The 25,713-nt window shown below is 37.2% G+C and overlaps 1 protein-coding gene across 4 annotated transcripts in view; it reads left to right on the top strand.

The window, feature by feature from the left end:
- The window catches only part of CEP85L (centrosomal protein 85 like), a 247,426-nt gene that overhangs the window by 62,099 nt on the left and 159,614 nt on the right, over nucleotides 1-25,713 (top strand). For 3 of the 4 annotated variants that reach the window (XM_033234407.1, XM_033234409.1, XM_033234408.1), the window contains one exon: nucleotides 17,249-17,407. In XM_033234407.1, coding sequence (XP_033090298.1) covers nucleotides 17,249-17,407 — 159 coding nt within the window. Of the gene's footprint in view, nucleotides 1-3,054; nucleotides 3,247-17,248; nucleotides 17,408-25,713 lie in introns of those variants that run through there. The other variant, XM_033234410.1, reaches the window with a different exon arrangement.

The following is a 25,713-nucleotide window of genomic DNA, read 5'->3' as shown; positions in this document are numbered from 1 at the left end:
TTGCGAATCCGTTTGGCTTTCCGTGGTCCCTTCAAGTAAAATTAGGGGTTTGCTGCATTCCGTGTCTGAAGGGGGCTGTTTGTATCAGACAGCCATTTCGTGCTTGCGTCGCTCAGAAGTTATGTAGGAGCTATAAAATTAGGATAGATCTTCCCCTAACTTGGGATAAAAAATAAGTCTTGGGTTGCCTGTGGTATGTTCTCTAACGATGATGGTCTTTCCAGGCACTTTTAATCTTAATTGAGTTTTGAGGCCTTTTGAGAAACTGAGTTATGTGGACCTTCTATGCAGAAAAAACAATGCCGTATATACATACGCAAAATTTTCCTTACAGTTTTAGCTGGTTCTGGGACTCCTGTTAAGTAACCTTGCTCCACACAGTGTTTAAGCTCGACTTGTGTAACTTAGAGATATTTTTGGATACATTTCCAAAGCGGTTATTTACAAAACATAAAAAGCAGAAGCAGCATTTGAAAAGGGGTATTTTGATGGTAATATTTTCTACTGTTTTTAAAAAAATCAGGCACTAACCGAGTCACTAATATCAGGCTATTGAAATTTCGAATAATGCAATTCTGTGATAGTTTAGATATTTGTGATGTGGTTTTTAAAAAGACATATATACATTTTAAAAAGCCAGAGTTAGATTTGAATCATTCACTTCAGTTTGGTCCTGAAACACTTTTAGAAATTTAATGTAGGCATGAATTTAGTAAAAAGCAGTATTAAGTAGGGATTTTTTTTTCTAAATTGTATGCTGTTTGTCCTAAGGAGACAGTAGTTCAGAGGTTTCCCCAGTTTACAGATTATTCACAAATCCTGTCATCTAAGTAACTTTAGTGATTGAGAAGCTACTTCATTATCCCTAGGGGCAAGAGGCAGTGGTTTCAGTTTATCTGAAAATGTCAAAAGCCATCTGTAATGTCTTGAACCTATTAAAATTTATTCGTGATAATAGCAGCTTGTTTGGAGGTATATCACTGAGGCTTGGCGTCTGTTTTTCATTGTTTTCTATGAAGAGAACATTGAAGTATTTAAAGTTGAGTAACGAAGGATTTTGTTATGTTGCAGTCTCTGGAGAGACATTTGCTATGGCATAGAATAATGGTGGAAGAAGATACTTTGTAAATACTACCCAAATTGAAAAAATTTGGACAGTGTAGCTGTACCAAAGCATGTATTTTATCTCAATTTGTCAGTAATAAACCATTGGCAAATCAGGACATGGCTTTGAAAAGTTTTTTTTTTCAGCTATATGCTGAAATAGTAATGTATTTATTGTGTTTTTTTCCTTTTTGAGCAAACATTTAAAATTATCTTTGATAATTTTAAGTTTTAAAAAGTTCTACCTTAGATGAAAAACTTGTGTTGCTTCTTGTGCAAATGAGCAGATGGTGAAGGTCAAGATAATGACCTCTGAGTTGATTCATGTAGAGATCTTTTTTCCTGAGAATTGGAAGGAAATTTTTATTTTTGAAATATTGTTCAGTATATCTTTTGAATAATTTGAGCAGTTATTCCAGTCCTAAAATTGGACCTGTCTGAAAACAAAGTGTGAAGGCAGGGATAAGTAAATAATTTCTGGTATTAAAGTGAGTTTATCTTAATATGTGGATTAATTCAAGGTGTCCTGAAACTGATTTGTTTATACAAATATATAACTAGACTAAAGGAAGAGCCAAAGGTACTATAGAACCACTTTCTAAAAATCAGAAGAAATTATGTTTTTAAAGAAATGGCAGTACAAAATAGGAATAATAAGTGTAGTTTGAAAAATACTGAACTTTAGCCTTCACTTTAGGATTCAGTTTGATTTGGCTTTTCCCATTTTTCAGCTTTATGGAGTAACTGTTGTAAACCAAAAATAAAATGAGTATTTATTTGTTTATATTTTGAGACAGAGTTTCCCTCTGTTGCCCAGCCTGGAGTGCAGTGGTGCGATCTCGGATCACTGCAACTTCTGCCTCCCAGTTCCAAGTGATTCTCGTGCCTCAGCCTCCCAAATAGTTGGGATTACAGGCATGTGCCACCACGCCCAGCTAATTTTTGTATTTTTAGTGGAGACAGGGTCTTACCATGTTGGCCATGCTGGTCTGGAACTCTTGGCCTCAAGTGATCCACTGGCCTCAGTCTTCCAAAGTGCTGGGATTACAGGCGTGAGTCACCCCGCCCAGCTAAAATGAGTGTTTTCATAAGTTTCCTTACAAAGGTCAAATAAAAGCCTCTCTTTTTTGTATTGGCAAGTGTGGTTAGAAAGGTAATTTAAAATAGAACAATAAGTATGTTTTTTATGCATGTGGTTGATTGCATTTGAGATTACCCTTTTGTTCAGAATGTATACCGGTTTCAAATTGGATGAAGGGTAGCCATATTTCCCGTAGGCTTTTGAAATCTAGCATGATAGAGTGATACTTTGAGTACTTCCTAACACCTAATTGTGCTAAGTATGTTCCTTTTCATAAATAATATTTTAAAAATGCCAACACAAGCCAGGCGCGGTGGCTCATGCCTATAATCCCAGGACTTTGGGAGGCCGAGGTGGGCGGATCACTTGAAGTCAGGAGTTCCAAACCAGCCTGGCCAACATGGTGAAACCCAGTCTCTACTAAAAATACAAAAATTAACTGGGCATGGTGGCGTGCGCCTGTAATCCTAGCTACTCGGGGTTGAAGGCAGGAGAATCGCTTGAACCCGGGAGGCTGAGGTTGCAGTGAGCTGAGATCATGTCACTGCACTCCACCCTGGGTAACAGAGTGAGTCTCTGTCTCAAAAAACAAAAACAAAATCTTATATATTCAACTCCTAAAACATTTTGAGGTAGAGTATTATACTTTTATAGTGTGTGAAAATAAAATGTTACAGGAAACACTTGAGCTGAAAAAAAAGTCATTTGTTCATTGCTTTGAGCTTTATATTTACCTCTTAGTTGATGCATTGCCATAAGGTGTTAAGTGATGTCATAATGATAGTGGTAATAACTGGTATGGTTACAGCAGGTAATATTGTTTTCTGCTGTGGGTCTGAATTAGATGGACTTCTAAGAGTACTGTAGTAACAATGAAACATAACTCTGGCCTAAACCCAGCTGGGCATGTTCTTTCATAATAGGTTGGGGGGGGCGGGGTAAGAGGTGAATCTTAACTTTAGTGATGACTTTTGTGAAATGAACTTGATTAATAATTGGAATTTGATCACTTACTGGCTTGAATGAAGCTGGTAAATTAATCTGAGACCAAGTAATAAATGGTGAGTTGATAACTTCTATTGTCATGTTGTAATATTTATGTGTGTGAACAGAAAGGGTTGAGAGAGTCGTGATTTTTCTGACTGAATGAAATGTGTATTTATATACTTTGAAAAGATGGTGAAGACATAAAGTCTTCTGGATAGTATTTTCCTGAGTTGTAGCCTAATTAGTTTACATACATTTTGCATTAAGAAAATGAAGAATGTGATCATCAGACACTTCTTAAGCCATATAATTTTTTTTTTTTTTTTTGAGACAGAGTCTCTGTCACCCAGGGGTTGACTGCACTGGAGTGCAGTGGTGCGATCTTGGCTTACAGCAGCCTCCATCTCCTGGGTTCAAGCGATTCTCCTGCCTTGGCCTCCCGAGTATCTGGGATTAGAGGTGTAAACCACCATACTTGGCTAATGTTTTGTATTTTTGTAGAGACGGGATTTTACCGTGTTGACCAGGTTGGTCTTGAACTCCTGACCTCCCAAAGTGCTGGGATTATAGCCGTAAGCCACCACACCCAGCCAATTTTTAAGCAATAACATGTTATTCATTATTATTACTACTATAAGGATTTTCATATTTTACACTGGCAAAATAATATTCTAAGAAGAGCAATTTATTGTGTAGGGTCATTTAAGGATGGGCATGATCAACATAAAAATAACATCAAATTACTTTACTTTTTTTTTTTTTTTTTTGAGACAGAATCTTGTTCTGTCGCCCAGGCTGGAGTGCAGTGGTACGATCTCGGCTTACTGCAACCTCTGCCTCCTGGATTCAAGTGATTCTTCTGCTTCAGCCTCCCGAGTAGGTGGGACTACAGGCGTGCACCACCATGCCCGGCTAATTTTCGTATTTTTAGTAGAGACAGGGTTTCACAATATTGGCCAGCCTGGTCTCGAACTCCTGACCTTGTTATCTGCCAGCCTCGGCCTCCCAAATTGCTGGGATTACAGGCGTGAGCCACCGCGCCTGGCCCCAAATCACTTTTCATACCAATATTTTGCTTTCTGTTTTCTTTAATTAAAAAAATGGTTACCTAGCATAGTGCTTGTTACCTTGGCATTAGAAATGTTTGTGAGTTATTCTTTAAATAAATATAGTGTGCTAGACATTGTATTAGCCTCTGGGGATATATCATTCAACAAGAAAGATAAGGTTGTTGCTCTAAGGAGGCTTGTATTTTATTTTAAAAACATTTTTTAGGTTTTTTGTTTGTTTGTTTTTTGTTTCGTTTTTGAGACAGTGTCTCGCTCTGTCAGTCAGGCTGGAGTGCTGTGGTGCAATCATAGGTCTGTGCAGCCTTGACCTGCCAGGATCAAGCAGTCCTCTCACTTCAGCCTCTCAGGCTCAGCTGGGAATACAGGCATGTGCCATGACTGCTGGCTCATTTTTGTATTTTTTGTAGAGATGAGGTCTCACTGTTACCCAGGCTGGTCTTGAACTTTTAGGCTCCAGTGATCTCCTGCCTGGGCCTTCCCAACTATTGGGATGACAGGCATGAGCCACCATGCTACCTGGCAGTGGCTTGCATTTTAGAGGGGAGGATCAGTAAGTGATCAGATAATGAGATTATTCAGCTAGTGTTAAGTACTAAGAGGAAAAGAAGATTGGTGAGGTGGCGGGGGATGGGCAGAGCTCCTTGAGTGGCTGGTCAGGGAGGCCTCTGAGGAGGTAACATGGTTACCTGAATGAGGAGAGAAGAAACCAGACATGAAGGGAGAAGTGTTCAGGTGGAGGGAACAAAAAAATCTCCAAGGCAGAAATGAGTTTGAGAAGTTTGAAGAACTCCAGTGAGTCTGGAGCTTAGTGAGCAGGACTGTGAGGTGAGGAAGGCCTGATAATAATGTTGGGGGTTGTAGGGAGTCTGGATTCTATTCTGCATGTCAGAAGATGCCGGGGAGTGACTTTATTCTTTCACTCCTGAGCACATTGAGTGCCTACTGTGAGGCAGATACTGTTCCCATGTATTGGGGACATGGAACAGATATTCCTTGTCCTGGGTGTTACAGTCAGTCTTGGCTATTCTGTGGAAGAAGAAATTGTAGAGGAGTGGGGCAAGAACAGCAGTAGGGAAGACAGCTAATAGGCCATTGCAGTTATTAGGTGAGAGATGATGGCTTAAGTTAGAATGGTTAGATTGGATTTGGAGAGAAGAAAATGGATTTGGGATATACATGAGAAATCTTAAGGATTTACTGATGGTTTGGAGTTGTCAAGTAAGGGAAAGAGGAGTCAAAGATGACATCTTAATTTTGGCTTCTTTGATTATAATTGATAGTGATGCCATTTCCTGAGATGGGGAAGGTTAGTGGGCAGAGGACAGTGGGGGAGAGAGTATAAGGAAGATAAATGGAATCAAGAGTTCTTTTTTGGCCATGTGAAATTTGAGATCCTTTAGAGAAATTCAGGTGAGATGTTGAGTATGAAGTTGGGTATAAATGCTGGAGCTCAGTAGGGAGGTTGCTGGGGAGAGCTAGGAATTTGAGGATTACTTGGGTATAAATGGTGTTTAAAGGTCATGGGTCACACCGAGAGAATAGAGAAGACAGTAGAGGACTAAGCCCTGGGACACTACATTTTCTCTTCAGGCAGAGGAAGATGAGCCATCCAAAGACACTGAGAAGGAGCAGCCAGGGAGGTAGGAGTAAAAGCAGAAGAATGAAGTGTTCTAGTAGACAGGAGTCTGAAGGCAGTAGTGATCACCAGTCTCATGCTTCCAGGTGGCCATGTAAGATGAGTCTGAAGAAAATGCATCAATGCATTTGGCCAGTTTCAGTGAGATACTTAAAAATTTGAAATTCGAGATTATCTAATCCAGTGGAGCTGACTTTATTGCATAAGGATTGATACATAAGTGTTTAATAAATGTTTGAATTACTTTCTCTTTACCACTTATTAAGCTAGGGTGACCAGTTGTCTAGGTTTGCCTGAAGTTTCAGTTTTAAAAAACTAGGGGATGTGTGTATAGGTCGCCTAGGACTGAAGGGTTTCATGGGATTCCTTACATTAACAGTGGCCAAGTCTTGACCAGAGTACTCTGTCTGCTCAGGGCATCTGAACCGGTGTTAACAGTGTTCTCACCCATCAGAATAGAAGATTCTCTCAATTAGGGAACCAGACTTTAGTACTGTATCTAGTTTTATTTCATGCTTATATTAACCTTTGTCTGATTTGAGAATCTACCTCAGAAAAGTAACTCTATCCCTACTTTTGCTTTTTCTCTCCTGCCATAAATTGTTTAAAGACTTCATTAGGTAGTGCTAAATTAATTAAAGTGGTTGATAGGATTTTCAGTTCCTTCAAAGAGAGAGTTAACGTAAGATCAGAAACTGTTGTATGCCTTTCTACACTGTTAGTGTGACTTATTTGCTTTATTGGTACTCCTTTTGAAAATAGTTTTTAGTATTAAAGTTTAGAGTTCTGAAATGAACTACAGTTTTTAGTTATATATTTCTCTGGAAGATTTTGGGATGAAAGATTTGGACTATGTTTCATGTAGTTTAACATTTTCTACCAGTTGGTTACATTGCTTTTGTAGAGGCAGAGATTACCTCCTGACCATAAGAAATTACGTATATATGGCCTTGCCATGACATTTCTGAAGCTTTTCTAAAGCATTCTCATTAATACTGAGCATTCTGTCTCATTTTAGGAATAATGTACTGAAAAGTTAGACTAGAAGTTAAGTGCTTTAATTTTGGGAACAGAAAACTTCCGTATATTTATAAATTTTCTCAATTATTTTGAAATATTTTAAGACTTTTTATTTTTCTTTAGCCATTTAAATGTATTGTTTATGGTTCTTACGTTCTAGGACAGTGATAAGCCTGTCTGAAACACCAAGTTGTATATATTTGTAGTGGTTTTATGAACAGCCTCATTAGTTGTTAACTGTACCTTATTTTCCCAGTTTTTAAACAGGAACAAGGACTTACAAAAAACTAAATTAAATACGTGGCTATTATTCCTAATAGTTGCCAAAATGCTTTTTTGAACACAACTTTTTTTTTGTTTTTGAGACAGAGTCTCTCTGTCACCCAGGCTGGAGTGCAGTGGTGTGATCTTGGCTCACTGCAACCTCTGCCTCCCAAGTAGCTGGGATTACAGGTGTGCACCACCACTCTGGACTGATTTGTTATATATATATATTTTTAGTAGAAATAGGGTTTCACCGTATTGGCTGGGCTGGTCTCGAACTCCTGGCCTGATCCACCCCCCTCAGCCTCCCAAAGTGCTGGTATTACAGGTGTGAGCCACCGTGCCCAGCCTAAGAAAAGCCAATTAGCTTAGATTGAGCTAGATTTTAATGTAGGTATTTTTTGACTAGTGTGTTTATGTGAGAAAGTATACTTACTTGATGCTGCTAACCTTATTTTAGCTGAGTGAAAGCATCTTCAGTGACTGCTTAAGTTTAATTCCCAGTCTTGGATTCTGATCTTATTTTATTCTTGATTCTTTCTTTCTTCTGGCCTAGAATTTTATGTCTGGTTAGAACCTAACTTTTCATGTCTGAGCAGATCTTTGGATCTCTTTTGGGATTGGAGCAGCATAGTTTCTCAGTTCCCCTCCCCATTTTGTTACCTGTTGTTTATTTTTTTTTTGACACATTGTTACAATCCTTTCATTAAAAGGGTAGGGTAGGTGTATGGCAAATGTTTTGAGACTATAGAGAATCAATAGACTCCTTATTTTTTAGACATGCCTAACAGTAAAAATTTCACCCAAGTGCTCCTGTTTTAAGTATACAGTATTTATTATACTTTATCAATTTTAAAATGTACTTTAAAAATGTTTTGGCATTTCTGATATCTGAATGCATCGTGTAATTCAGGGTGTCATTTAATTGGCATCCTTTTTTCTAGTGGTACATACAATTGACATATTTTAAAAATTATTTTTTCCAACTTGCGTATGCAGATACATGAGTCACGTTGATTTCCAATATGCCCTCTCCATATTGAGCGTTTCATTTGAAAGCATCATCTTTACCGTTATGGGGATCAATGGTTATTTTTTCAAACAGAAATTCTTGGTGACATATGACTGTCAGATCTGATTTTGTAATTTTTTTTTTTCTCTTGCACAAGGAATGTTGAAGAGTGTGCATGGGAAGCATCAACTTGACTATTTTCTTGCTTGTTTATAGTTATATTTTTAGTATTATGTTCAGGTTTTTCAACTTCAGGTTTCTTTGCATTAATATTTTAGAGCCACAAATCCATTTTGTGAGGTTGCTAAAGTAAAACTACATAATGTTATCGATATGCAAATCTGCTTAACCAGCCATGAACTGCAATGCATTACCACACGAAAAAATCAAATGAACGAAGGAGAGTGTCACTGTCAAGCCCTCTGTATAGAACACCTCCATTTATGTTATATATATGTAACATAACGCTCCGATAATCCGAGTAAGGGCACTAGTGTTAACCTGTATGTTAAATATTGTAGCAAAATTTAATATGTTAATTTTTCCTAAAGATACTTTTTGATATAAACAGTAGTTGTTTTCTTCCAGCAGCTTGCCAGTGGCTTGGCTCATGTACTCCCTGGCATGCATGTATTCATTTTGGAGATCGTAGGGATAGAAAGCTTATGCTTAATCTCTTGGAATAACGTTTAAAAAGTGGTGGTTATCAGAGAGATGGGCATTGGGTTTGTGTTTTGAAGAAGATAAGTAGTTGTAAACATGCTAGTAGGATGTTAATATTAACAGAGAAGCTGGTGACAGTGTGGATGTCCTTGATTGAATAGGGAGGGAAAAGAGCAAGGTTAAAAACTTGGAAGAGAGTGGGGTACTGTACCTCATGAGGAGCAGAAGAATTATTGTTATGTGGTATTTGTCAGATGATTTTTTTTCTCATTATTAAAGTTATACATGCTCAGTAAAATGTTTACTCAGTACAGAAAAGCTTAAAGTGAAGTAAGCTTTTTCATCTTCCTTTCATGCCAGTCCTCCACTCCATTTTTAATAGTTTTTAAGTTATCCTTCTGGAAAATTTCTATGCATGGACAATAATAAAAATAATAACATTTATTGAGATCCTAATCATACGCCTGGCACTTTCAAAAATATCTTTACAGGCCAGGCGCAGTGGCTCACATCTGTAATCCCAGCACTTGGGAGGCTGAGAGGGCGGATCACCTGAGGTCAGGAGTTCGAGACCAGCCTGGCCAAAGTGGTGAAAACCCATCTCTACTAAAAAAAAAACCCACAAAAGTAGCCATGCATGGTGGTGTGTGCCTGTAATCCCCACAACTTGGGAGGTTGAGGCAGGTGAATCTCTTGAACCTGGGGGATGAAGGTTGCAGTGAACCGAGATCACGCCACTGCACTCCAGCCTGGGCAACCGAGAGAGGCTCTGTCTCAAAAACAACAACAAAAAACTTTACATGTTCATTGATCACAACAACCCTATGATATAGGTACTATTCTGTAATTTTTTTCTTCTTACATATGAAGAAATTGAGGCACAGAGAGGTTAAGTGATTTATGAGGACTTACTGCTAATAAGAGGTAGAATGAACCTGAACCCAGGTAGCCTGGTTTCATAGTGCACATCTTTTCCACTGAGATATACTGGTAATTCTATGATAAAAGAAACAAATTAAGACTATTGGAGTCACTTACCCTAGAGATAAATAGTACTGAAATGGAGTGGAGGATTGGGATGGAGAAAATAACACTATGTGATGTTTCTGCCATCTTAGCTAGATATTCTGCACAGCGTAGTATAAGATTTGTTGGATTTTTCTTTTTGGCTACTGTTAATATGAACATTTTTTCTTACAGTTTAATGTTCTAATTTTTTTGTGTGACTTTTGTGTCTTTTTACCTATTGGAGACTGTTTTCCCATGTTAGGAATGTTGGCCGTCAGCTCTCTAAATTATTTAAAATTACTTTGAAAAAAAGCTGCGTTGATAGATATTTACTCGTCTCTAAATAGATACTTAAATGCATACTGGCTCAAGGGATAGTTTAAAATATCCTGGATTTTAAAATAAGCAGACAACAACCACCAAACAAAACCCCTGTTTTAATCCTTCTTCTAAACAGAAAGATATTTTTGTAGTTGTAAGGCTTCCAAAATTCTAATTTTATTCTGTGAACATTTGTTAGGTGTCCAGTGGTTATAATGACTACATTTATTGAGACCTTGTATAAGTGTGCAGCTCTATGCTAGGTACTGGACACTAAAAAAAGTTGCCTTTCATTTTTCATAGTTTGGTGAGAGAGAAGAAAGTCATATACATATGGGTTAATATAATTTAATAAATGTTGTTGGAATTTTGAATAATATATTGGGAGTAAACAAAGTACTAGTTATTTAATGCCACCTAGAGGAATCAGGGAAGACAGAACAAGTTAATTCTGAACTAGGACTCTTAAGATACAGAAGTGAAACAGCTTGGAGTCATGAAAGAGTCTCATCTGTTTGGAGGAAGTGATTAGGTAAGTGTGACTGGATAGTTTTTGTAGGTAGAAGTTGCAAAGTAAAGCTGACAATTGGTGAAGAACTTTGCCTAACTTAAGGAGTTTGAATTTTATTTCATATGCTGTAAGGGGCTCATAGATCTATGTAAGTAGAAGAATAACATAAACATGCTTGATTCTAGAAGATAATTCTGATAGTAGAGTAGAGGCTGGCTTGAGTGGAGTTATTCCAGCAGCAGAATAGGTTCTTCTTGCAAAAGTACTTGTTAATATTTCAGAGATGTTAAAATGTGAACCACATGCTACTTATGTAATATGAGGGTAAATACGCTTTATCTACTATTTTATTTGAAAGGGTTGGTTTCCAAGTTGATTTTAAGACCTAATGGGTGACAGATAATCTGCATTCTGAAAAACATTGCAATTTGTATTCTCGATTTGTATTCTGTATTCAGCTTATTTAAAACTATAAATCTGCTTTGTCAGTAGTATTTTTATTTTCTTCGATTTAGAGCTGTCATTAAAATATTCAGTGAGATTAGTTCTTGTTCTCAGTGCAGTTACATATATATTCAAATACTGTGGAAGACTTGATACTGTATGCATTTTTGCTTCCAATAAAAGAGCTTCAGAAATAGAATAGGTTGCTTTTTTATTTAATGCTAATCTTCCTGTCTGAGAAATATTCAGAATTTTTAATGTTATCCCCAGGCAGCTCAGTTTTCTATTTAAAAGAATTAAAATTAGTATTAAAAACATTACTATTGAAAAATGTAACATATTGTCTTCCAAAGAGGAGTTCCCATGTAGAGTATCTTGGGATCTTTGCTGTTCTTACAGCAGTGCTTTTGTCTTTAGGTAAGACATTATTGCCAGAGATTATTCAGCCTTATTTTAAGTTTTATGTGTATAGTGCATACTAGATATCAATATTCCCATTTCAGTAACACAGTCTTGTAACTATTCTGTGAGAAAATTTTCCTTATTAAATCACTTGGTCAGCATATTTCACATGTACTTCTTCCTGTATTGTGTTTTTGGATTGACTTGTCTAAAGTCAAGTCATGTCATTCTTCTCAGACTGTGAATTTTTTCAGTCTAAATTAAAAGATTAGAATGTTATTTTCATGACATTTGTTAATCATCTTCAGTGTTTGAGGCACATACAATACCAGATCTTCTTTTTAAAGATCTTTTTTTTAAAGATATTGCCTAAAAGCATAGTTATACTTAAAGGTTAAGGAAAATTAGTTCAGGTGGGAGGAGATCAATTTATATAGTTAATTCTTTTCTTTCTTTTTCTTTTTTTTTTTTTTGAGACAGGGTCTCACTGTGTTGCCCAGGCTGGTCTTGAACTCCTGGGCTTAAGCAATCTTGCTGCAGCTTCCTGAGTAGCTGGCATTATAGACATTTGCCACACATGATGTATATTGCCTAGTAGCCTATCAAAAGGTTGTGTTTTTGTAATGAACAAATTAACATTACCATTATCAGTGTATGGGAGTATCTAGGAATACTGTTGTTTTGTTCTTTTAACATTTTTGCTAGATTGATAGCTGAAAAATAGCATGTCTTCTGAATTTGATACTGCTTGTTTACCAGTGGGCTTGGATGATTTTTCAGAGGTTTTTATTTATTTGTGTTTTTCCCTTTGGGGTTTGTCCTTTGTCCGTTTAGACTGAGCTCATTTAGTATTTATTTATTTATTTTTTAGTTTGCTTATGATCTCTTTATAATTATGCATTAGTACCATATCTGCAAATATTTTTAGTGTTTACCTTTAATTTTTTAAATATATAGACAACTTTTTTTTTTTGAGACGGAGTCTTGCTTTATTACCCAGGCTGGAGTGTGGTGGCATGATCTCGGCTTACAGCAGCCTCAACCTCCCAGGTTCAAGTAGCTTAGCCTCCCAAGTAGCAGAGACTACAGGCATGTGCCACCATGCACACAGGCAAACATTTTTTTGTATGTATATTTTTTCTTTTGTAGAGATGGGCTTTTGCCATGTTTCCTAGGCTGATCTTAAACTCTTGAACTCAAGCTATCTGCCTGCGTTGGCCTCCCAAAGTGCTGGGATTACAGGTGTGAGCCACCCTGCCTGGCCTAGACAACAATCTGATGATTTATGTGGTTGCTTACTTTTTGTGTCCTTCTGTAAAAATCTGAGGTTCAAGTTTATCAGGTGATAGTACACTGAAGGAAATTTTAGGAAGACCATTTCTCTGAGTTGCTAAATAAAAAGGCTCTAAGTATGTGCTGTTCCATGATTCAAAGATAGAATTTAGAGTTTCTAGAGGGGTGGAATGATAGCATGTCTTAGATCATTTTCCCTGACATTTCTCATAGCTTTTTTTGTGTAAGAGCTAGATAACAGATAGTTGAGATTGTACTGATGTGCTTTGGAAATCTGTGGAATAGGTATCTTATTGAGTAGATGATACTGAGATACTGTGATGGAAATTGAAGATTACAACTATTGTTCTTTGCTAAATAGAAGACTGTCCCCACTTTCACATCTGTAGACAAAATTAGGTTTTTTCTAGTTTTCCCAATGTTGTATTCAAGTTGTCCAGAGAAACAGAGCCAATAGGATTTATTTAATTAATTAAGAATTGGCTCATGAGATGATGGTGGCTGAGAAGTCCCGAGATCTGTGAGATGATTTGGCAAGCTGGAGACCTGGGATTGTTGATAGCATAGTTCCAGTCTGAAGGTTGGTAGGCTCAAGCCCCAGGAAGAGATCAGTTCAAGGTTGAAGGTAGGAAAAAACCAGTGTTTTAGTCAAAGGGGATCAGGCAAGAAGAATTCTCTTTTGCTTAGGGGATGGTTAGCTTTTTTGTTCTGGTCAGGCCTTCAGCTGATTCAGTGAAGCCCACCCACATTATGCAGGGCAGTCTGCCTTATCTAGTCGACCAATTTGAATATTGAGCTCATCCAGACACCTTCATGGAAGTAATGTTTGACTGCATATCTGGGCACCCTAAGGTCCAGTCAAGTTGTCATGTAAAATTAACTATCACACGTATTCGACATTGTCCAAGAGTTCCATACCATATGGATAAACTGAGATCGCTTATTCTGGAAAAAGAAACCTAAAACACTTGTTGACATTTATTTGTCTTTGTAATCCTTCAAAAATCTTAGAAGTGCTTTCATGAATTGTCAGATTCTGAGCAGCCTGGCTTACTGATATGTCATCTAGGATGAGCTTACTTTTCTTCCAAATAAAGGATGGCTGGAGTTACTTATTATGAATCAGTTGAATTTTAGGGAATATTTTCAGTTAGAATGATTTTTTTACCCTACATCTCAGGAGTCTGCAAACTGGTTCCCAGGTTACATCTGACTTGTTACCTGTTTTTGTAAATAAAGTTTTATTACAACATAGCCACATCCGTTTTATTGTCTACAGCTGATTTAGACTACAGTGGCAGAATTGGCTAGTTGAGACTGAGATTGAGTGACCTACAAAACTGAAAATATTTACTATCTGGCTCTTGACAGAAAAGGATTTTGTTGAACTGTTTTTCTGGCAATAGTTAATTATACAAGACTAATGATTGAAGGTTATCCTAACTTGTGATAATAACACCATAGCATTAGTATATACAGTGGGGCTTTCCTCCCCATTACTGGAGTGAGTGAGTGAGTGGAGAGAGGGAGAGAGAGAGTGATTATTTCCTTTTAATCTACAGATTGCTTATTGGCCAAGACTTGTCAGCAATAAATAGGGTGGAGGTGTGTTGTGGGCTTTAATGAAGCGTGACTTTATACTGCTCAAAATAGTTATATTGCCTAAAAGCAAGAGTTTTAATTTTAGCCATTTTATGCAGCTTTTGTAAAAATTGTTACGAGGAATCTGAATTTATATATCTTGATCTATAGCTGGTTTCTAATCTCAGAATCAAATGTTGATGTAATCTGTAAATCAGTATATGTAATTTTCAGCCTTTCCCCACATAAACTGGTAGAATGAATAATAATAGTAACCAAAGATGGAGTAAATGTTCCTGTAATGTATTTCTTCCTTTAGTAAAACATAGTCAGTGTTAGCATTTAGATACAGAGCTCCCGAAAGCTTCTTCCATGTATGTAAATGTATAAACTCTTCTCCAGCTGTGGAATCGTATTATGTATATAGCTGTGTAAAATGCTTCTCTTCCATACACACTTAATGTATTTTGGATGTTCTTCCATGTTAAAAAATAGGTTGATAAAATCATTTTTAGCACTTAAACATTATCAACGAATTTACAAGTATATATTTTGTTCATAGGCATTTACTTACTTTAAGCAGTGCTGTCAGGAATGTCCTTATACTCATGTTTATTTGTACTTGTCTGATATTTCCTTAGGATAAATTCTCAGTAGAAGGTCATGTCTATGTTGAAATTTAGATACCACTTTCCAGTTTGTCCTTTAGAAAGGTTGTACCAATTTGCAAGGCCACAAAAATATATGAACATTCCCCTCACTTGGTTGACACCAGTCTTTCATTTGTCAACTTGATAGTTTTAAAAATCCAGAAAATTTATTGTCTTTTTCGCTTCTCCCACTATTAGTGAGATTTGGTATCTTTTCTTATATTTATTTTTCATTTACATAAAGTTCCAGCCAATTTATGCTATTTGGTGGGTATTCTTAAAAAAAAGATTATCCAGCTAATAGGTTTGCACTTGTGAGACTAGGCTGGTTGCCATTTTTGATAATGGTTTAGGCAGGACTTTGAGCTCATTTAGATGGGATGTTACCTGATTGAAAAAAACATTTTGGTATAGATTAGAGACCCTAGATCAGAATTAGAATAGATCTGGTGACAGAATGCCTTCTTCTGGTGCTTTAATGTGAGCGTCGAATCACTTGAAGTCTCATTCTGAGAGAAGTCTGGAATCTAGAAAGCTTTAAGTGGTTGTTCTGGACCTCAAAGCTGGTAAAAGTGTCTCTTTGGACAATATTTTTCAATTTTGATTTGTTAATTTACATGTATAAGGCTTTTAAGGCTGCTTAGATACTTTATACGTCTGTAAAGTATATACGTCTAAATTTAAGTGATAAATTGCATTTAAATAAAACTTTAAAATAATGTGACAGTGTTTTATTAAAAATGAATCATTAATGTTGAGCTTAGTATGATAGAAGTAGCTTTAGGTCTGGTTTTATTAATTTGTTAATACGTTTTGATTTTAATATTAACATAGAGAACGACTGTTCCTCAAAGTGTGGTTAAAAAAAACTGGTATAATTAATTTTATGCATGTTTGTTGTTTTGTTACCCTTATGTTTAAACTGCCAGAAGGCATTCTTCGCATGCCGGTTTCAATAGGGTATCACGGAATAATTCTGTAAAGCTATCTTGTTTCAAATAATGGTAAATACCCAGTGATGTCATTTGCTCTTTACTTAGAAGCAACTGCTATTTCAACCGTAAAACACAGATGGGGACATTGAATTACGTGATAAATCTTTTTAAGGTTGCTATACAGATATAGGAGCATTGAAATTTTGTGGAAATAATGTGTTAAGGTGGCTATTTAGATAATCTGTAATGTGCTTATTAATTTTTTAAGAACTGTCATTGAAATGAAAGCCTAAAATTCATGTGGGGAACTTCTTAACTTTTTATGAATAATTCTATAAGCCCCAAATTGAGACTCACTGTGTTAGGCATTAGTAAAGATTTGTGCTTCTACAGGTTTTATATAAAGTTTAACAAATTAAAAATTTCTCTTTCTAATTATAGTACAATAACAATTTCTAGATGCTTATTTATTTCTGCATCTCACTTGTAACAAATGGTACAGATTGGCACTGGTCCATGGATGTCCTTTGAGTAGCACTGTACTAGACAATAAAATAAGTGATGGGTAAAACAGAAAAAGTCAAGTAAAAGTTAAGTAAAAATGGGTAAGTGAAAATAAACATTGAAAGAACATTGAAAAACCTTAAATTAGCTAAAAAATATTTAAATTAAAAGGACAAATCAAGCTAAGAATGGGAAAATGCTGTGCTATTAAACTTATTAAAAAATAATTAAGGAAATAATTCAAATTAAATAATGTAAAATAATTAAAAATTTTAAGTGATGATTGTAGAAAAAATTTAGTAGATAGTAGAAAAAATGGATTGTTTTCATATTCCATGTGGATATCCTATTTATATTATCATGCATTATTATTGAATTTTTCCTGAGCCCTGATTATTCTCAACTAATGCATGTGTGTGGAATCACAGATGCCTACCTATCAATTATTCTAGAGCAGAGTACTGACATTTGAAGATAAGTGGATAGTTTCAACATTTTTAATAACACAGCAGTACGTCTTTAAAAGTTTAATGCCCAGAAGCAGAAAACAGAGTTCTTCAGCTAGAAAAAGCTTATGTAATCACACTTAAATGATATATGTGTGATATATACATTTATTTGGTTATGGATCATTTTAAATTATTTTGGACAGAAAAGAACATTTTATACCTTTTATACCCTTGTGTATTTTCCACAAGGTAAAAAAAAAATCTTCTGCCTATTCAGATATATGTGTTAACTGTTACATATTTCCCTTTTTAGGCCCAGATTATTCATCAGCATGGCTATCTGGTAATGAATCATTGTGGCAGGCCACAACTGTTCCATCTAACCATCGAAATAACCATATCAGGAGACACAGTATAGCTTCTGACAGTGGAGACACTGGCATTGGAACTTCCTGTTCTGATAGCGTGGAAGGTGAGCTAAAATTCTTATTGTTTATATGTGAATCTTTGAAGAGTGGTTGTGGTACAAGAATATTCAGGGGATATGTTTTATTGTTTCATACTGAAAATTATAGTGTTTGAATATTTAATAATGTTCAGTGTTACTATATATCAAATAAAAAAATTGTCCCTCTACTTGCTCACGCCTATAATCCCAGCACTTTGGGAGGCCGAGGCGGGTGGATCACGAGGTGAGGAGATAGAGACCATCCTGTCTAACATGGTGAAACCCTGTCTCTACCAAAAATACAAAAAAAAAAAAAATTTAGCTGGGCGTGGTGGGGGGCGCCTCTAGTCCCATCTACTCAGGAGGCTGAGGCAGGAAAATGACGTGAACCCGGGAGGCGGAGCTTGCAGTGAGCTGAGATCCGGCCACTGCACTCCAGCCTGGGCAACAGAGTGAGACTCTGTCTCAGAAAAAAAAAAAAAAAAAAATTGGCCCTCTAGTCATATTAGAGTTTTTCCTTCATCTTTTTAACTAAACTTCTTATTTTGAGATAATTATAGATTTACTTGCAGTTTTAAGAAATAATTGTGTTGTAACCAAGGTATTGACACTGATAGAGCCGAGATTCAGAACATTTCCAGATACCTCATGTTTCCTACACCCACTTCTCTCTCTGCCCCATCCCCTTTATCTCTTAACTTTTAGAAGCCACTTACTCTCCATTCCTATAGTTTTGTTTTTCAAGAATACTTTATAAATTAAATCATAACAATATGTAACCTTTGAAATTGGCTTCTCTGGATTTTCATCCAGTTGTCACATGTGCCAACAGTCCATTCCTTTTTATTGATGAGTAGCATTCAGTAATGGTGGTATTGGAGAGAATCCACTTTGTTTAACCATTTACCTATTGAAAAACATTTGGGATGTTTTCAGTTTTTGACTATTATGAATAAAGTTGCTATAAACATGTAGGTATAGGTTTTTGTGTGAACATATGTCTTCATTTATTTGGGTGAGTAGATGCCCAGGAGTGCAGTTGCTGGATTGTGTAGTAGTTGCATATTTAGGTTTTAAAGAAACTGTCACACAGTTTTCTAGAGTGACTGTACCATTTCCATCAGCAATGTATGTATAAGTGATCTAGTTTTCTTTTTATCCTTGCTACCACTTGGTGTAAAACAATTTAGCCATTTTGATAGTATAATGGTATCTCCTTGTGGTAGTGATGTCTCATTTTAAAAAACAGTTTCTTTACTTCCAATTATGTGGTCAATTTTGGAATAAGTGCGATGTGGTGCTGAGAAGAATGTATATTCTGTTGATTTGGGGTGGAGAGTTCTATAGATGTCTATTAGGTCCGCTTGGTGCAGAGATGAGTTCAATTCCTGGATATCCTTGTTAACTTTCTGTCTCGTTGATCTGTCTAATGTTGACAGTGGAGTGTTGAAATCTCCCATTATTATTGTATGGGAGTCTAAGTCTCTTTGTAGGTCTCTAAGGACTTGCTTTATGAATCTGGGTGCTCCTGTATTGGGTGCATATATATTTAGGAGAGTTAGCTCTTCCTGTTGAATTGATCCCTTTACCATTATGTAATGGCCTTCTTTGTCTCTTTTGATCTTTGATGGTTTAAAGTCTGTTTTATCAGAGACTAGGATTGCAACCCCTGCTTTTTTTTGTTCTCCATTTGCTTGGTAGATCTTTCTCCATCCCTTTATTTTGAGCCTATGTATGTCTCTGCATGTGAGATGGGTCTCCTGAATACAGCAGACTGATGGGTCTTGACTCTTTATCCAGTTTGCCAAAATCTCCTTAAGCTGATAAGCAACTTCAGCAAAGTCTCAGGATACAAAATTAATGTGCAAAAATCACAAGCATTCTTATACACCAGTAACAGACAAGCAGAGAGCCAAGTCAGGAATGAACTTCCATTCACAATTGCTTCAAAGAGAATAAAATACCTAGGAATCCAGCTTACAAGGGATGTAAAGGACCTCTTCAAGGAGAACTACAAACCACTGCTCAGTGAAATCAAAGAGGACACAAACAATGGAAGAACATACCATGCTCATGGATAGGAAGAATCAATATCGTGAAAATGGCCATACTGCCCAAGGTGATTTATAGATTCAATGCCATCCCCATCAAGCTACCAATGACTTTCTTCACAGAATTGGAAAAAACTGCTTTAAAGTTCATATGGAACCAAAAAAGAGCCCGCATTGCCAAGACAATCCTAGGTCAAAAGGACAAAGCTGGAGGCGTCACGCTACCTGACTTCAAACTATACTACAAGGCTACAGTAACCAAAACAGCATGGTACTGGTACCACAACAGAGAAATAGACCAGTGGAACAGAACAGAGTCCTCAGAAATAATACCACACATCTACAGCCATCTGACCTTTGACAAACCTGACAAAAACAAGAAATGGGGAAAGGATTCCCTATTTAATAAATGGTGCTGGGAAAATTGGCTAGCCACAAGTAGAAAGCTGAAACTGGATCCTTTCCTTACCCCTTATACGAAAATTAATTCAAGATGGATTAGAGACTTAAATGTTAGACCTAATACCATAAAAACCCTAGAAGAAAATCTAGGTAGTACCATTCAGGACATAGGCATGGGCAAGGACTTCATGTCTAAAACACCAAAAGCAACGGCAGCAAAAGCCAAAATTGACAAATGGGATCTCATTAAACTAAAGAGCTTTTGCACAGCAAAAGAAACTACCATCAGAGTGAACAGGCAACCTACAGAATGGGAGAAAATTTTTGCAACCTACTCATCTGACAAAGGGCTAATATCCAGAATCTACAAAGAACTCAAACAAATATACAAGAAAAAAACAAACAACCCCATCAAAAAGTGGGCAAAGGATATGAACAGACATTTCTCAAAAGAAGACATCCATACAGCCAACAGACACATGAAAAAATGCTCGTCATCACTCGCCATCAGAGAAATGCAAATCAAAACCACAATGAGATACCATCTCACACCAGTTAGAATGGCAATCATTAAGAAGTCAGGAAACAATAGATGTTGGAGAGGATGTGGAGAAATAGGAACACTTTTACACTGTTGGTGGGATTGTAAACTAGTTCAACCATTATGGAAAACAGTATGGCGATTCCTCAAGGATCTAGAACTAGATGTACCATATGACCCAGCCATCCCACTACTGGGTATATACCCAAAGGATTATAAATTACTCTACTACAAAGACACATGCACACGTATGTTTATTGCGGCACTATTCACAATAGCAAAGACTTGGAATCAACCCAAATGTCCATCTGTGACAGACTGGATTAAGAAAATGTGGCACATATACACCATGGAATACTATGCAGCCATCAAAAAGGATGAGTTTGCGTCCTTTGTAGGGACATGGATGCAGCTGGAAACCATCATTCTTAGCAAACTATCACAAGAACAGAAAACCAAACACCGCATGTTCTCACTCATAGGTGGGAACTGAACAATGAGATCACTTGGACTCGGGAAGGGGAACATCACACACTGGGGCCTATCATGGGGAGGGGGGAGGAGGGAGGGATTGCATTGGGGAGTTATACATGATATAAACGTTATGCACATGTACCCTAGAACTTAAAGTATAATAAAAAATAAAAAAATAAAAAAATAAAAAAAAAAAAAAAATAAAAAACAGTTTCTTGCGGGGCACGGTGGCTTACGCCTGTAATCCCAGCACTTAGGGAGGCCGAGGTGGGCGGATCACGAGGTCAGGAGATCGAGACCATCCTGGCTAACACAGTGAAACCCTATCTCTACTAAAAATACAAAAAAATTTGTCCCAGCTACTCGGGAGGCTGAGGCAGGAGAATGGCGTGAACCCGGGAGGCGGAGCTTGCAGCGAGCCGAGATCGCACCACTGCACTCCAGCCTGGGGTCAGAGTGAGACTCCGTCTCAAAAAAAAAAAATAAAAATAAAAATAGACTTTCTTTTTTAGAGCAGCAGGAAAATTCATTGGGAGGTACAGAGATTTCCCATATATCTCTTATCCCCACACATGGACAACCTCCTCTAATATCATCATCTCCTACTAGTATAGTGTATTTGTTACAATTGATGAATCTGCGTGGACACACTGTTATCACCCAGTGTTCATGCATTAGGGTATCAGTCACCAATCTTTTTGGCACCAGGGTGTGGTTTGGTAGAAGATAGTTTTTCCATGGACCAGGGTGGGGTGGGGTGGGGTGGATGGTTTTGGGATGATTCAAGTGCACTGCATTATATTTATCATTAGATTCTCATAAGGAGTACACAACCTACATCCCTTGCATGTGCAGTTCACCGTAGGGTTCTCGCTTCTATGAGAATTTAATGCCACCGTTGATCTGACAGGAGGTGGTGCTCGGCTCCCCTCATTCACCTGCAGCCGCTCACCTCCTGCTGTGCAGCCGGGCTCCCAACAGGCCACTGAGCGGAGCTGGTTTGTGGCCTGGAATTTGGGGACCCTTGCATTAGGGTTGATTCTTGGTGTTGTATATTCTGTGGATTTGGCTTTACTCACTTAGTAATATGCATTTAAGTTTCTCCATGTCTTTTCATGGCTTGATGGCTCATTTGTTTTTAGTGCTGAATAATATCCCATTGTCTGGATGTACCACAGTTTATCAACATTCACCTACTGAAGGACATCTTGGTTGTTTCCAGGTTTTGGCAATTATGAGGAAAGTTGCTGTAAACAGCCGTGTGTAGGTTTTTGTGTGGACGTCAGCTTTCAACTCTGTCAGCTGAAGAGTGATGAGGTTTATAGATTTGGAAAGGAGAGCTTCATTTCTCACAAAGGTTTGCAGTCTGTGTAGGCCATTCTGACAGACAGGGAGGCACAGTCTCAGCAGAAGCTGAGAGATAAGGCATTTCCAGGCAGGGTGGAATTGGATGGGGTAAGGGTTTAAGATAGGAATTTATGCTGATGATTGGCCAGGCATACAGCTATATTCAACAGGTTACAGAAAGAGCCATGAATATTCATGAAGGAGATCCACACACATGTGTTTTAGGTTTACACATGTATGTAACATACCTCCCATAATCACTTTGAGGTGGAGATTTAATATTTAAATGCATTGTAATTAGGTTCTATATGTAAAAGGTGAAATGTAGGGAAGAAGTCTGTAAACTGTGAATCCTCAGGTGACTGGCCAGAACCAAAAGTCATTTATCAATAAGAAAATCTTTGTGGCCTAAAATAGTTGTCATGTTGAAACTGTAAAAACAGGAGAGGGGTGTGTTTAGATGACTTGAACGAAGGGGTCTTTTGGACTTTTGTTTTCTCATACTGGCTTTTGAGAACATCCAGTGATTATTAGAAAGGGGGAGGGGGTTGGAAGCAAATGGATCATGAACAGCCTTCTGTCTTGCCATGGCTGCTAACTTAAAATTTTGGGATCTTTTAGCCAAAGGAGGGTCCAGTAGTCTGTCGGAAGGGTTTAGGACTTTTATTTTGGTCCCCAACTCCCTTGCCTAAATACTTAGGAGCTCAATTGTGGGATCATGTGGTAAGAGTATATTTAGTTTTGTATGTATTTAATTTTGTATATTTAGTTTTGTAAAAAAACTGCCAAACTTTCTTCCAAAGAAGCTGTACCATTTTGCATTCCAGCAATACATGAAGGTTCTGTTGCTCCACATCCTACTTAGCATTTGGTGGTGTCAGTGTTCTGGATTTTGCCTTTCTAATACGTGTGTAGTATTTTGTTGTTTTAATTTGCATTTTCCTGATGATGTATGAGGTGGAACACCTTTTCATATGCTTGTTTGCTGCCTGTATATCATCTTTGATGAGGTTTCTGTAAAGGTCTTTATAAAGTCCATTTCTTAATTGGGTTGTTTGTTTTCTTATTGTTGAGTTTAGAGTTCTTTGTATATTTGGATGACAGGCCTTTATCGAACATGTCTTTTGCAAATAAAGACATCCTTTGGTATTGTGGAGGCTTGGTTCCAGGACACCTGATACCAAAATCTGAGGATGCTGAAGTCCTTTATATACAATAGTGTATATTTACATATAATCTACACACTTCTTCTGTGTACTTTAAATCATCTCTAGATTCCTTACAATACCGAATACAATGTAAGTGCTGTGTAAATAGTTGCTATACTATATATTGTTTTTAAAGTTTGATTATTTTTATTGTTAATATTTTTGATCTGTTGTTGGTTGAGTCTGCAGATGTGGAACCTGCGGATATGGAGGGCCTACTGTATTTTCTCTCATTCTGTGGCTTTTCTTATTCTCTTGGCATTGTCTTTTGCAGAGCAGATGTTTTCTATTTTAATGAAGTTAAGCTTATCAGTTGTTTCTTTCATGGATTATGCCGTTGTTTTATCTAAAAAATCATTGCCATAACCAGTGCCATCTAGGTTTTCTATTATGTTATTTTCTGAGAGTTTTATAGTTTTGTGTTTTACATTTAGGTTTGTGATATGTTTTGAGTTAGATTTTGTGAAGGGTGTAAGGCACACCTTTTGTAGTTGTCCCACAATTCTTGGATATAATGCAATTTTTTTTTTTTTTTTGAGATGGAGTCTTGCTCTGTTGCCCAGGCTGGAGTGTAGCAGTGTGATCTTGGCTGACTGCAGCCTCTTCTTCTTTCTTCTTCTTTTTTTTTTCTTTTTTAAATAATCATGTTCCATTTTTGCCAGCCTTTTTTCTCTGTATTTTCAGTTTTAAGAGTTTCTGTTGACACATCTTCAAGCTCAGAGATTTCTGTGCTGAGTCCAGTCTACTAATGAGCCCATTAAAGGCATTCTTCATTTCTATTAGAGTATTTTCGATCTGTAGCATTTCTTTTTGATTCTTGGAATTTTTATCCCTCTGCTGACATTATCCATCTGTTCTTGGATGATGTCTACTTTTTCAGTTAGAACCTTTACCTTATTTATCATAGTTGTTTTAAATTCCCGGTCTAGTAATTCCAACATTCTTGCCATATTTGAGTCTAGTCCTGAAGCTTGCTCTATTTCTTCAAACTATTTTCTTTTTTTTGCCTTAAAGTATGCCTTGTACTTTTTATTTTTTGAAAGCTGATTGTGATATACTGGGTAAAAGAAACTGGTGAACAGACCTTTAGTAATGTGATGGTAAGATGTGTGGGGAAGGGAAGTGTCCTATGATTTGGCCTCAGTGTTTTAGTGAGTCGGTGCCCCTGGGTTTTAACTTCACAAATGCTTCTCAGTTTCTTTCTGGTTTTACTAACTTGAGTGGGACAGAATGGCTACAGGGAGCTTTAGTTGGGTATTTCCCTTTAACCACCCGGAAGGCTAGAATTGACTGGAGTTTGTTATTTCTCTTCCCCGAGGTAAGTTAGGCTCTGTTAAAACTACAAAGAAGTTAGGCTCTGGTTAAATAGTTTCTCCTGAGGGCAGGCCTTCTTAAGAACAGAGTGCTCTGGTGTATTTCAAAATGGCCCCTTTTATCTTCCCTTTTCCGGAGTCATGAGGGGATTTTTCTCTGGTAATTTGCTGTGAGAACCAGGTCAAACTCCTGGAAGTAAAACTCATGAAAGTGTGGTAGCCTTTTGACAGGTTCATTTTAGAATTTTTAACCTCAGACGTCTTCATACTCAGCCTCCAGCAATTAATTATAATTCAAGTTTTCCCAGCCGGGTCGTGTGTCCCACACAAGTTTCAAGCTCTAGTAATTGTATTATGTACATTTGCCTAGTTGCTCTCTTCTGTTTTGGGGGCAGCGGTTTGTACTGTGATCTCAGTTCTCTTTGGGATTTAAGAAGAGTTGTTGCCTTTTCACTTTGTTTAGCTTTTTACTAGTTAGATGATGACTTTCAAGCTTCTCACATGCTGGCCTGAAAACCAGGTGTTAATCCCTGTAAATTGACCAATTTTTCATATGCTTATTTTCCCACCTGTCTGTTTTCTTCAAATCATGAAGAAATGAAGAAAATTTCTTCAAATCATGAAGAAATGAAGAAAATTTCTTCAATCATGAAATGTCTCTTCATGCCTTTTACCCATGTTCTGATTGTATTGTTTCTTTTTTTCGAGATGGAGTCTTGCTCTGTCACCCAGGCAAGAGTGCAGTGGCGAGATCTTGGCTCACTGTAACCTCTGCCTCCCAGGTTCAAGTGATTCTCCTGCCTCAGCCTCGTGAGTAGCTGGGATTACAGGCACCTGCCACCATGCCTGGCTAATTTTTAGTAGAGATGGGGTTTCACCTTTTGGCCAGGTTGTTCTCGAACTCCTGGCCTCAAGTAATCCACCCACCTTGGCCTCTCAAAGTGCTGGGATTACAGACATGAGCCACTGTATCCGGAAGTTTTCTTCTTTACTG

Source organism: Trachypithecus francoisi, unplaced genomic scaffold, assembly GCF_009764315.1.
Source record: "Trachypithecus francoisi isolate TF-2019V2 unplaced genomic scaffold, Tfra_2.0 Lachesis_group15, whole genome shotgun sequence".
NCBI classification, from domain to species: Eukaryota; Metazoa; Chordata; class Mammalia; order Primates; family Cercopithecidae; genus Trachypithecus; species Trachypithecus francoisi.
This window is presented reverse-complemented; position numbering and strand designations above follow the sequence as displayed.